At 41.7% G+C, this 13,316-nt stretch overlaps 1 protein-coding gene across 2 annotated transcripts; it reads right to left on the bottom strand.

Moving 5' to 3' along the window:
- Positions 1-6,287: 6,287 nt before the first annotated feature.
- Positions 6,288-13,159, bottom strand: mtfr1l (mitochondrial fission regulator 1-like). Of its 2 annotated transcripts, none has more exons than XM_083792057.1 (7): positions 13,028-13,159; positions 10,837-10,980; positions 10,622-10,729; positions 10,390-10,499; positions 10,047-10,258; positions 8,651-9,017; positions 6,288-8,414 (listed from the first exon to the last, which is right to left on the bottom strand). In XM_083792057.1, exons 2-7 carry the CDS (start codon positions 10,849-10,851, stop codon positions 8,300-8,302), a joined length of 927 nt encoding a protein of 308 aa, XP_083648183.1. In that variant the 5' UTR covers positions 10,852-10,980; positions 13,028-13,159; the 3' UTR covers positions 6,288-8,299. The 2 variants fall into 2 exon arrangements, with proteins under 2 accessions (XP_083648183.1, XP_083648184.1); XM_083792058.1 differs by having other exon boundaries at positions 10,837-10,882; positions 13,028-13,117.
- Between the last annotated feature and the right edge of the window lie 157 nt (positions 13,160-13,316).

Below are 13,316 nucleotides of genomic sequence, written 5' to 3'. Positions count from 1 at the left end.
CAACAATCTGTCAAATCGAGTGACTTCTTCTGACACAATAGATGATATCAGTACTGGCAGTCTACGATCGTCATTGCACGAGTGAAATAGAATCAACAGAGTTTGGAGATCAGAAGAAGGCAGACCACACAGTGGACTGCCCATAACTCCGACATCCCGTTAGTCTGACCTACGTAGCTGGTTAAGACTGAGGTTAGTTTAGTGACCTATGTGGCCGGTTAAGACTGAGGTTAGGGTTAGCGACCTACGCGGCCGGTTAAGACTGAGGTTAGTTTAGTGATCTATGTGGCCGGTTAAGACTGAGCTTAGGGTTAGCGACCTACGCGGCCGGTTAAGACTGAGGTTAGTTTAGTGACCTATGTGGCCGGTTAAGACTGAGGTTAGGGTTAGCGACCTACGTGGCTGGTTAAGACCCCAAACCTAAAAGATTGAGTGCTGGAATAAAGCTCTGTATTTTGAGAAAGTAACGTTTTGAGTCACCATGCAGGCTCTTTCTCAGGCCTTGGGGATCTCTCCATATTGTCCAGACATACAGACAGAAAACCTTTTGCCTGTTTTTACCAAAATAAAAGTCAATCAAGCTGAACAGGCCGATATAATAATCTACTTGACTATCAAATCAAACATTAACTTTGCCCTGCAAAGCTGTGGGCTGCTTTCCTAGTATTCAGGAATTCAGTATGCTTGTCAGTTTATGTTCATGAAGATAAACCATAACCTTTTACAGACAACATGCCATAGCCCGAATACCAAATGTGGAATTTTCAATTGAGAGTACATTTCTGGCCATATAATGACTTCACTTCATCATAATGGACTCCTATAAATCCCATAGCATAGAGAAATCCCCAGGACCCAACGCTGACGCTGAACCTGGGGCGACCGGGTGACAGACCTTTCACAGGTGCCGGCGTGCCACCCCCTCACAGTGGAACTCACTAAAGCAAAGCAGTTCCCACCCTCTTTTTTTTAAATCCGCCGTCAAAAGCTTTATTAAATCTAATCCCATTTCTGTTGTTTTCAACTTTTTATTTGAATTGTCTAAAACAGTTGGCCGAAGGCCAGTGTCCCTCCGTGTGAGTGTGTGTGCCAGAAATACCCATGTGTCTATCTATTTGGGGCCAAGCAATTTATTGATCGATTCAACTTTCACTGCAATTGATAGATTCAGATTGATGCAATTATATTGTGGCTATTTCCCCTCTCTGCTCATCTGTTGCTGTGGGCTGGGGTGAGGCAGAGTTCGAGCGCTGCCGTGCCCATTAGAATCATGCCTCTGGTATTTCCTCTGGTACTTCCACATTGGCAGGCCAATCTGTCTAGACTATTGTGTCTTTACCATGGAGAAAAAGGTAATATGACTTGACTCTGGGAGGCGATGCATATGCAAGGTCACAAATGGCATTTTCTATGGTTCCCTGTCTGTCACTGATAAGGCCTTCCTATGAAACTGCAGCACTGAAAGCGAGACATTCTTGCACATATTACCTGTAGATCCAGACAGTGACGCAGTCATTTAGGCTACCCACAATATGAACCATGACTAAGGGATCAGGATCAGGAGGATACGCCTTCCTTAATCTTGCATATCCAGACAATCAGAGACAAAGATTTCCACCTACAGATAAGTCTGGTGTGACATTTAAATCCAGTGAATGGGCAAAAACTGGGAGGAAAAGATTGGGAAAAAGACATGAAATAAAACTTCACAGAATCAGTGCAAAGACTTTATAGGGCGGTCCTTCAGAATTGGTTTTCAGCAGTGGCCGTAGGTTTGTTACCTCTTGTTTTCTCCAACATTCGATCAAGCCCTGTTCATTCAATTAATTTAAATGTCAGCTGGATCAGTAGGCAGAGATCTCTGATTGTCTGGCTATGCAAGACTAAAACATCCGTAACCACTTTTATACTATTAAAATGTTTGAACTTTGAAGAAATTGTGAAAAAGAAAAAGGTCTCCGCCGGGACAGGTAAATTATTGTGGGCCAGCAAATGTTCTGAAATTATCGAGGTGAGTGGAATCTGTAGAAGTTGAGGGATTAATGTCGATGAAGTTATTGCAGACATGCAAACTTTAGATGCCAATCTTAGCCAATCAGGATGGAATGTGAAAAATCCCTATTGATCACGTCTATATAGATAATGTAATAACCGATTTGTGTGATGTTTGGACAAAAGCTGAAGTAGTAATAATATCAAAACATATTGTTTTCAAAGATTCTTGAAAATGTTCGTTTATAATGATGACATGCGCATGTCATGTTATCCAGGTTGAAAGTGGATAATGACCCATAAGGTCTACAGGGGTGTGAATCTGCCAGTGTATGCTGCATAAATGTTTTCACCTCCTATGACCTTCTTATGCTGCTCCTTGGTTTTATGAGAATGATAGCTTCTGGGGCAATTCATGTCTAGTTCCTTGCTTTCACTTCAATTAACCGGCCACTGGTGTGCAATGCTTCAGTGCTTGAAACATTTTTGTCAGAAAGATCAATCAAAGCTAAAGCCTGTAACATTGTTCCTGCGCAAAGTGAAACTTTATCACTTCAACAGCACAAGGAAATTATTGTTCCCTGAAGGGAAACATTTATAGCTGACAGAATCAATATTTCTGTTAGGGAGAGGAATAGAAAAAGGGTTGACAGCGTTTGACAAGAGAGAGATAACTACGTCTACTAGCAATAGGGCATTGGGGTATACATTTTGTTCTCAATAGCAGATCTTCCAGCAAGCCAAGCCATACAGTGATGAAAAGTGAGCTTGAGGGAGAAGAAGCGTCCTGTTGACCAGTCAATATGACAGATAGGACTATTGTACTTGCTGGCCTGTTTGTTGCCTCACGGCCACTAATCATCACAGGCTAGCACGGTTGAGAAGGCCACCGACCTTCTTGGTGGTAATGTTGTAGATAATGAAAGGCAGGGATACTACTAGTGACATTGAAAGACATCTCTCTGATGGAAATAGTTTCTTTCCTTTGATCTGTACTCCCTTTCAACTAGAGTAAACACTTATACGCATTGTTACATAACCTTTGAGGGTATTAGCTTACTATGTATGGTTTGGAGCTGTATATTATTTTCTAACTGTCAAAAACATAATCTGTTTTGAAACAATGTCAATGACATTCTAAAGTACTAGATTACAGATTGAACAAAGACACATTATGATGCTGAGCCCTATTAATTGAACTCTCCATAGACATCTCCCTGCATCTAAAATAGGTACAGTGGGAAGTCCATAGTGGAGGTGACAAGGGACAAAGTAGGCCAAGGACTCGGAAACACAGAAAATAGGCGCCGGGGGGAGGGGCAGGATCATCTTCGATGTTTGAGAAGAAGTAGAAATGTGGGTTAACAACAAACGTTATAGTTCTACAGTACTTTGACCCCCAAGGGGAAATGGATTTGTCCTCCGCATTTAATCCAGACTAATGGGAAGCCACTGTGAGCAGCCCCCAGGATTAGCTTTTACGGTTGGTGACTTTTAGGAGTATATCCCTAATCTGTGTCTTTTGGTACAGGAGGAAACTAGGGGGAGACTGCAAACCTGGAGCACAGGCAGATATAGGTTACAGCCCAGGCAGTTTGACAACCCGGCAGTTTCACGCCCCAGACCTCGGTGTTATCAGAAAATAGTTTGTGTGAAATTAATCAATATTGAGCAGCAGCATGGCCTATTTCTATCATAAAATGTAATAAGAAAATGAATCAATATTGAGCAACTGCATGGTCTATTTTTCACCTAAAATGTTATCGGACACTATTTTCTGATAACATTTCAGGTGAAAATAGCCCATGCAGTTGCTCAATATCGATTCATTTGAATTTGACATTTACAAAGTTTGTTTCGGAGCAGAAATGCATTTCATAACATTTATAGAAGTAGCCTCAAAGTACTCTCATTTACTTTCATTGTCAAGTACCATGTGCAATTTCAAAATAGATTAACCAATTCCCACCCTATTGGTATGCAACTCAGACATCAAAATGTTATCGTTAACTATTTTTGTTGTACTTTATAGGTGAAATAGAGATCGATGGTTTTCATAGGGAATGCAGCCTCTGCACAGGTTATCAAATTATTGGCTTAGGAATGTGACAAAATCAAAAGAAACAAACAAAACCTATGAATTCAAGGCTTCATGGGATGTGTAATTGCTAGAAAAGTAATTTTTTGGGGTGAACTACTCCTTTAAAGGTTATTTTGTTCTGGGTTGTGAAACTGCCTGTGGCATGTACTATGGCCCTCATTTATCAACCGTGCGTACGCCAAAATATGGGCGCACGCCGAAATTACCGACATTTTCGGCATTTAACATTTCCGGCAAAGCTTGAAATTGAACTTGAGTAGGACAAATAGTCACGTCTGGTCGGGACCTGGCGTACGCTGTTTTTCTGTCTTACAAGCGGAGCAGCCTTGTCTGAACTGCTGAGAGGCTGTCACAGGCATCAAAACAAATATGTATTCACTCCTAAAATGTTTATATAAAATGTATGTATAATGTATATGGGCTACATGTAATAAATAAATAAATAAAAATGTTAAGGAATACATGTGTCATATGAAATTACAAGGAGATAAAATCGCGCAATTAAAAACAATGTTGCAAGAGATGCTTAAGCCATTTAAACAGTGTTTTGCATGAGCGCATACATGCGAGGATTTGGGCTGTCTGTGCTGAAATATTTCCATGACGGGACGTTGGAGAGTATAGTGCAGCAGCTGAGCAGCTCAGCTGCGGAGAGTCCCAACGTGCAGGTATAGCCTACTGTAGCCTAATCTACAGCATGAAGGCCGATGTCTTTCTTACGGTATGTGCAATATAATAAACCCGACGCGTCGCTCGAATGCCAAATGTACCGTGCCAGGCTCCCAGCGCAAGTGGGAACTGCATCGGAGATATAGGTATATTACCCAGCCAGCCCATGCACCAGACACATGAGGCTATGGTCCCGACCACTGCAGTGACTAACGACTGGAGGCAATCTAAATAGACTGGCGAACGTCGGAACGTGCATGGTCAGTTGGTCACGGACGGACCACTGTGATAGAGAGAGACAGACAGACAGACAGGACAGGAGGAGCACCTGCAAAACAGCAGCGTGTGTGTGCCTATTTGTTATTTAATTATGGTTCACAGGTTCAGGTTTTCGTTCTAATAATTGAATATACAACTAACAACACACAGTGAAAGTTGCAAATACTAAATAGCGATATGTGCGTGCGTGCGGGGGGTGAGCCGGGCAGCAAGGGAAGCGAAGCGAGAGGAGAAACAGACAGCTTTATTTTAATGTGTCATGTAGGTGCGTGCGTGCGTGCATGACAGCAAGGCAAGCGAGGTGAGAGTGAAACAGACAGGGTAGGCCTACAACTTTATTTAATTCATGCAGGTGTTCGTTCTTTATTTGTTTAACAACACACCAGTTAGTTGGGCTTGCAAGTTGCGTGTGCGTGCTGTGCGTGTGTATTAGAGAGGGGGGTGAGGCGGGCAGCAAGGCACGGGAGAAACCTATTTTTTCATGTAACCATGGTTTCAGGAAACGTATTGCCGTTGTTCATGTCGCAAAAACGAGGGCGAGGCTTGATTTCTTAGGGCGTGCCAGATCAAATTCAGCCGTGACATTTATTAACGTGAGAACAAAATTAAGGAAGGATCAGCTGTTTGCGATCACTTTATAAATGCCGTGGCGACGTGGGTGTACTACGAAACCTGCACTCGAATCTGTGGCAGATTTTACACCCGATTGATAAATGAGGGCCTAAATGCGTGCTCCAGCCTAGGTCTGCAGCCTGCCAGCCTCTGGAAAGCAGAGTGAACATGTAATGGAACCAGAACATCCACAACTGTATCTTGCTGTGAGGCAACAGTGTTAGAGCAACAAAAGTAGGAGAGAAATAGGCCCACCAATGTGTGAAGAGAAGGTTATATTGTCTCAAACATCTGATAATTCTAACTAACATTTTAATAGCATCAAAAGTTACATATATTTTTTTAAAGGAATACAATGACTAATTTCCCTTTCTTTAATACTGCTTGTTCATCATATTTCGATGCATCAGATATACTGAAATACATACAACTAACACACCCTAGTGTGTTTATAATATAGTGTGCATAATAATTAAAAGAACAAGGCTTACAAAGTTAAAAAGTTAAATTATTTGGAAATTACTATTTTATTTGGTGTCTCTACATTGCCACCTCTTGGTGATTCAGTGCAACTGCAACTTAGGCTGCTTCGTTCTTCTTTTAAGTATAGCATATCCCAAGTAATTAGTCATAATTTCAAAATACCAGCCCATATTTATTTACATTTCAAAAGACAAACAAGACATCCACATTACAGCAGGAAACAAACATACACATGGTGGTGGTAATCCTCACTAACAATTAAGTATAAAGGGAAGAAAAAAGGAAAAAAAAGAAAAAAGGTTACATTTGTGAATTATAAGGTAGCACTGGCAGACGGTTTTCTCGCTCCCTTTCACACGGTTTATAGGTTCAACAGCTCAAGTAAAAGACCGCATACAGCTGAGTGAACCATGTCTAACATCATCACAATAACAAAGTGCTCAGAAATACGATTATCGAATCTTTTATCAACTCCATCTACAGTACAAGAATGTTACTGAGAAGGCCAAAGGGTATTATTAATCCCAACAGATGGGCATATTATTGTCTCACACTGCAAAACTACATTAAAAGAGTCACTCACTCATGTTCCATGCGCAATTACACATATAGTAATTCAAAAAGGAGTCGGTCATATCAAATCATTCTAACTTGATATGGTTGGAGCTACAAACGACAAGCAAACTAAAGCTATTGGGGCATAAAAGTCATTGTGCCATGAACACTCTTCAGCAATAGGGGCATATTCTGGAAAAAAATTAATGTGGGTGAAAATTGTGGGGGGTGGGCCGATTAAAAATAGCTTTTGAACTGAACAATGGAGAATAAAATCAGGCAGGTTGCAGTAAGGCGTCAACAGGAAAAATCGTTTTCACACAGGCATCATAGTCGCTTTGACATAACCCTGAATACAGAATATTAAAGCACACATGCAGAGTTTAGGAGTCTGTATGTCACAGGAAATCCAGTGACATGGTAATAGTAGATTTTAGCAATTTCGGAGAGACACCCTTTCTAAGACACAGGGAAGTCACTGTATTAATAAAGAAAAATGTACAAGCTTGTTTCTGGTGTAGTCTTCAACAGACAACACGAACACACGCAGTAGATACATACTGTATTTCTGTCACACAACCGTAGAACAGTCATTCAGCAAAGTCTTGCTTCTTTTAATGCATCACACAAGTCACTCCAGCTCAAACCATGTCACACACATGTCTAGGCTTCCGAGTTGTGATAAACTGTCATGCTAGCCAGTGGCTTCTCTTAAATGAAAGGTTAAAGGAAAACCAAAGACAGGAATTAAATTAGCGGATTTATGGGTGTGGTGGAGTGGTTTATGAACAGGGAGAAGTGAGCAACAGATATGATGCCGTTAATGGACTATTAACAAACTCAATGAAACAAACAAATTTCAATGAAAGACATTAACGGGCTCCAAAGTTGTAATAAGCTAAAAGTCATCACCGTTTGTTGGCTAGATCTTTCTTCTTGTACATAAAATATTTTCAAGTATGTTGGAGGACTTTTTACATCAATTAAAAAAAAAGGTTTACTTGCGTCTCTTCTATAGAAAGTTTATATTTGTATGAAAAGAATCGCACTATACAACTTGCCTCTTGCAATAGAAGTACAATTTCTATGCTCTTTAGAGAATATAGCCTGCACAAAGGGCAAGTTATTGGCAGAAGTTAAATCAATCCTTCTTATGGGAATGAAGTAACTTAGAAATGAATATCTTCCTGTACCACTGTGATAAGGTATATTTCAGGGATATTGAATTGGGTATGTGTTGATAAACTGACTGTTAACTGGATCAAGAGTAGGTAATTTCCGTTTCCATTGCACCAGGACAGTGCATTTGTTTTATACTTTGTTAGGTTTCCTCATATTGCCATTGGTCTGTGAGGCCAAGATGGGTCTTCTTGGGTACATATTTCCATAGGCAAAGGCCTTGTAACAAGCAGAGATATTTCATAGAATGAGCGGAAACTCATATTTCTTTTAATATATATATAGAACACTTGCAAATCTTTAAAACAAATGACCCTAAACAATAACCCTTGAATAAACAGCTTGTTGAGGTAACTTTTCAAGCATCGTCTCAAAGCTATTGTCCTGTTCCGACTTACATGCTGTAGCACTGAGAGGCGGAAAAATGAGCTACTTCCGTTTCATGTCTTCTTCCTTCAGGGTAAACTTTTTCCGCAGGGCCTCTGAAATCAGAGAGGCAGAGTCCTCCTCTCTCAAGGAGGTACAGCCCCTGTTGTAGTTGTACCTGTATTGACATATACCAGACAAAACAGGTTGTTATCCAAGGACTGATTGATGGTGATAACATTTATTCAGAAGCCTTCAAATGCTGCTCAAGGAAACTCATCAATATAGAACACAGTTTTTATGTAACATGTTCTATATGATATTAATAGTTGGACCAAATGGGCACCGCTCAGGACATTGTCAGTCATAAACAAATTATCTAAATTATGAGACACTTGAACTGGCATCTCTTACCTGTCCTTGCTCATTTTCATGCGGTTCATATCTTTTAGGATATCCATGACATCGGCAAAACTGGTGGACTTGGAAAGCGACACAGTGTCCTCCTCCGCCTCCCGGAAGTCCATGCTGGGTCTATCCAGGTCAAAGGTCGCAGAGGCCGTCATCGAGACAGGAGGTAGGGTATCGTGGACCAGCTCCGACACCACAGAGACGACGTCTTCCTCGTCTTCCTCCTCCTCGTCCTCCTCTGTGACATCACTGATGACGAAGGAGGCGCTGGCTGCCGGTTGGTAGGGTGCCGTTTCGAAAGGAGCCAGGGAAAAGCTCATGCTGGTGTCATCGGGTGAAAGAAGGTCAGGGGTCACCGGGTTGGAGGAGTCTGAACCAACGGGAAGAGCAGAGTGGGGAGAGAATTTGCTATGAATTCACAAAGACTTGAATTGGATCATGAATGGTGAGACCGTTATCTAACTGAGACCACATAGCATTTCAGATGTCTGAGATAAGGGCATGGGAAAGGTGGTAACTCTCCTGGACTCACTTAGCCTGGGTAAGTCTGGCTAAATGGGAATACAAAGTCCTTAGCATTGTATCAGCTTTGGTACGAGCCAATCCGCGACTGAGCTCAGGGCAGTTGATGACGTGTGCACTCCTCGACTCATTTCATTCACCACAAACATACATGGCGGAGCTAGTAGCTAGCAGTGACGTTATAATTTCCGACAATTATCTTTGCAGAGACGGCAAACATCGTTTACATTCGATTCAGCCATAACAAATTAGACTTCGAAATAAACGGAGACCGCTAGTGTGGCAAGAAGATTTCGCTGCTGCTGTGTGCAATGCATAGAGAGAGTATGTACTACTGTGGGACAGGAGGAATGAGGAAGTAGGAACGGAACGTGTTTAGATGACGCCACTTTTTTGATATACGCCGATTGGCTGAAGGGGTTGTCCGTCAACGTTACTCTCCCGCCCCACGGCTAAACAGCCACACAGGCGATTATGCCAGACTCTCCCCTCAGGACTCACTAGTACTACTACATCATGACATGTCTACATCATCATAACTCACTAGTACTACTACATCATGACATGTCTACATCATCATAACTCACTAGTACTACTACATCATGACATGTCTACATCATCATAACTCACTAGTACTACTACATCATGACATGTCTACATCATCATAACTCACTAGTACTACTACATCATGACATGTCTACATCATCATAACTCTAGTACTACTACATCATGACATGTCTACATCATCATAACTCACTAGTACTACTACATCATGACATGTCTACATCATCATAACTCACTATGGACTCACTAGTACTACTACATCATGACATGTCTACATCATCATAACTCATGTGCCAAAGACCTGGCGTCTTACCGGATTCAGTTGCGACGATCTTGGCAATCTGTGAACGTAGTCTGCTCAACTCATCCTGAAGAGCTGTAGTGCGGTTCATTGCGGTCACACCAGGCTTCCTTAGCCCCTCCACCTTCTTTCCCTCACGGCGGAAGTTGGGTACAGATGAGTTCCTATGGAGTACCAGGAGTGGTGTGGGTCTCCATTCATGTCTAAAGGGACGCGAGTCACTTCTGGAAGCCAAAGCAAAATATGGAAACCATTGAAACCATGGAATAACATAATTTAAAGGTGATATTGGAATCACGCCCAATAATCCCCACCGTATCATTTGGGGCTAGACTGGGTCTAGACTATAACTTACCGTACTCTGGCATACGTTTCCTCTTCATCTGCGGCAATCCAAGCTATGTCTGCCAGGGTAGGAACCATGGGGCCATCCATAGGCCGCAAGGGGGGCAGGCCTGGTAGTTCCTAATATCCAGATATTGAGGGACGACAATAGAGATCAAAGTTTGTACATTTGTAATTGTCATGGCAGAAATAGGAGATTATTGTCTTTATACAAGTGATTCACCATAGCCTGTACAACATACCTGAAAGCATGCCCGTTGTGGAGGTTTAAGGGGAAGAGTGGAACCTATTCTCCTCACCACACTACGGGTGGATCCATGAGGCTTGTTTTGCCATATGGGTATCACTTCCTAAACAGGTGAGTGAAAAAAAAAACAGTTAGCCTACTAGTGTAGTTACATTCCCATGTCAGCTTATAGGCCGGAAATATCAGCCATCAAATGAGATTTAAACTTACCGTTTCTGTATCCATGGTTAAGAATCTGTGTCCACCGAAGCTGGTGCTTAAAGTGGTTGAAGATGGATGGAGCAATTCATTAAACAAACACCACGTCAACCCTCTGCTATGTTTTCAGTATGGGACCGCGAAGTCTCAGAACATCTGTTTTGAGCAATAGGCAATAGCAATACATTTATCCATTAGACAAAAGCAAGCTAATGTGCAGTTAATGTTAAAACCCTTGTTTAAAGCAGGAAAACGATATGCACACCCCAGTTTCAGAATACGGTGCTGGACCAAAAAAATGACTGAATGAAGAAAAAAGTGGAATGTCCGCACACGATATAATTCTGCTCCCCGTCTTTTTTATTTCAACCTATAAATACAACAACGTTTCGCCTCTCCAGGCTTTCTCAAGTTACATGGGTATGGCCTTGTTCTCATCACCAAATATTGACTAGAATAAATTGTGTTAAGTGACTAGTGTTTTGTTTTACAAGTGACCCTGTCACTGGTGACTTTCAGCCAAATACTGCAAGTCTGTAGTAATTCTACAGTAGATATTCTCTTGAAAACAGGTTAGAGCAAGGATTCACAACTTTTCTAATTTCAAGGACCCCCAGTTTGATGCATTAGAAATTATAATACCCATTTGATATAAAGATATCATCTCTGGGACCCCCAATCTAAGACCAATATCATAATAGTCTGTATATATTATGTAATTTGGTACAACATTGCCTGTACCGTCTATGATCTGTACAACTGTCTGTCCTTTTTTTGATTGATTGAAATATTTATTATCAGTTTGCAGAATTACAGTACATTTCAAGCACAAACTCAATACAGAGACTGTTAACTGTGAGTGGACAACCCAATTAAGCATTACACTTAACCTTGTAAATGCCTCTGCTTGTTTTTCTCTATTAAGGTTTTTCTATGCACAGCTTTGTGTGATGGATGTGATATGGTTTGATTGGCTGAGCACTGAATGTGCTGATGTATGATAAGAGCGTCCCTCACGTCACACGTGTGTGATTTAATTCATCATTGGAGTTTTGTTTGATAAAACGTTTCGCGTACCAACACCGTCAAGTTTTTAAAGCAGCTTGTTGTGTGACTTGTGTTGTTGTTGGTGTGTGTTTACGGGATGCGAACTCATTCACGTTGTTATTCTGTACTCGTAGTATAAGTAAAACAACTCATACCACCACCTAGCCCCTTTCGGGACCCTACGTAAAACTTTTTTGATATTTTGTTGAGTTTTACGTTGGGTCCCTGCTCACTACTGTATTTTCGTATGGAAATTCCTAAATGCGGATGTGGAGATTCTCTCTAAAATAGGACCCGCGGCATGTGACGCCATTATTTTCCTTGAGTTATTCTGAAATCGGTAACTTTAAGTAGCTATACATCCAGCTGCGAATATCTCCTGTGGCGCGGAAGCCGTTAAGTATTTTTAATCTTTGTTTGACCGATTTGGTCGCTTTATTTCTTCTTGTTTGTTTACCGTTTATTGTACCGCCTCCCGGTGTGCGGTTGGCTTGTGAGGCTACGTCCCTGCCTCTGATCTGCTGTGTCATAGCTATAGCGCCACTAGCTAGCCAGATAGGCGGTACAATGAGGTGTCAATAAACAAGGAAGGAAAAGAAGAATCCAAGCTTCCAAATCGGGCAAACATATATTAAAAATACTTAACGGCTTCCGCGCCACAGGAGATATTCGCAAAGGTATGTATGTGTACTTATACTTTACATATTCAGAAAGCCTCATACTGAAGAATATCGTCAAAGAGCGCGGGGAGGCGTTTTAACATGTAAACATGAGCCAGTAAATGTTTTAATCAGGTGGCATGGACGACGTGGAACAGGACCCAATGCACTGGGTCGAACAAATGTCAGAAACTTCAGTAGCATTTGGGTTCTGCTTGGAGGGCTAACCACCACCAACTACCAGGCACAGACAGACGCGGTTGAAAGTCGCCAGTTTTTAACAGGGGGTCACTCGTTAAACCAAACACCATCGACCCCCCCTACCCACACTTAGGTTATAACCTAGCTAGCTAAGCAAGCAACAGTAGCATCAGAGACCGTCAACCTGCCGTTGACCCTCTACCTTTCACAGTCACTCACTATGTCGTTTTTTTGGACACCATTCCGTGCTTCTTCCACAAAAGATGTGAGGAATATGACTTTGCACATATACTTACCATATATGATACAGTATCTGGACACGCAAATTATATCACACAAACACCTCCTTCTCCTCTTCGTCTTTCAACTATATGTGTGTTGTCGTATTTTAGGCCAGGAACTGGGGGTCTTCTTTGTGTCGTCTGATTGGTCGTATTGGTCTTCTTCTTGTGTGGCTGAATGGCCTGTGCTAGTGTGCTTACAGTGCACAGCGCCACCAGCCGGGCAAGAATGGACGAATAACGGAGCGCCTGTTTAGTTTCAGCCAAAAAATAAAAGGAAATTAAAAACATTATTTAAGATGCA

The sequence above is a fragment of the Protomyctophum parallelum genome (genome assembly GCF_964188405.1).
Source record: "Protomyctophum parallelum genome assembly, chromosome: 20".
Taxonomy (NCBI): domain Eukaryota; kingdom Metazoa; phylum Chordata; class Actinopteri; order Myctophiformes; family Myctophidae; genus Protomyctophum; species Protomyctophum parallelum.
The sequence above is the reverse complement of the archived record's forward strand: the minus strand, read 5'-3'. Positions and strand labels throughout refer to the sequence as shown.

Coding starts and splice junctions, on each gene's coding strand:
- mtfr1l (XM_083792057.1), bottom strand. Junction 10,500..10,621: donor CACAACGGGCATGCTTTCAG/GTATGTTGTACA, acceptor TCTGGATATTAG/GAACTACCAGGCCTGCCCCC. Junction 9,018..10,046: donor GATCGTCGCAACTGAATCCG/GTAAGACGCCAG, acceptor CCGTTGGTTCAG/ACTCCTCCAACCCGGTGACC.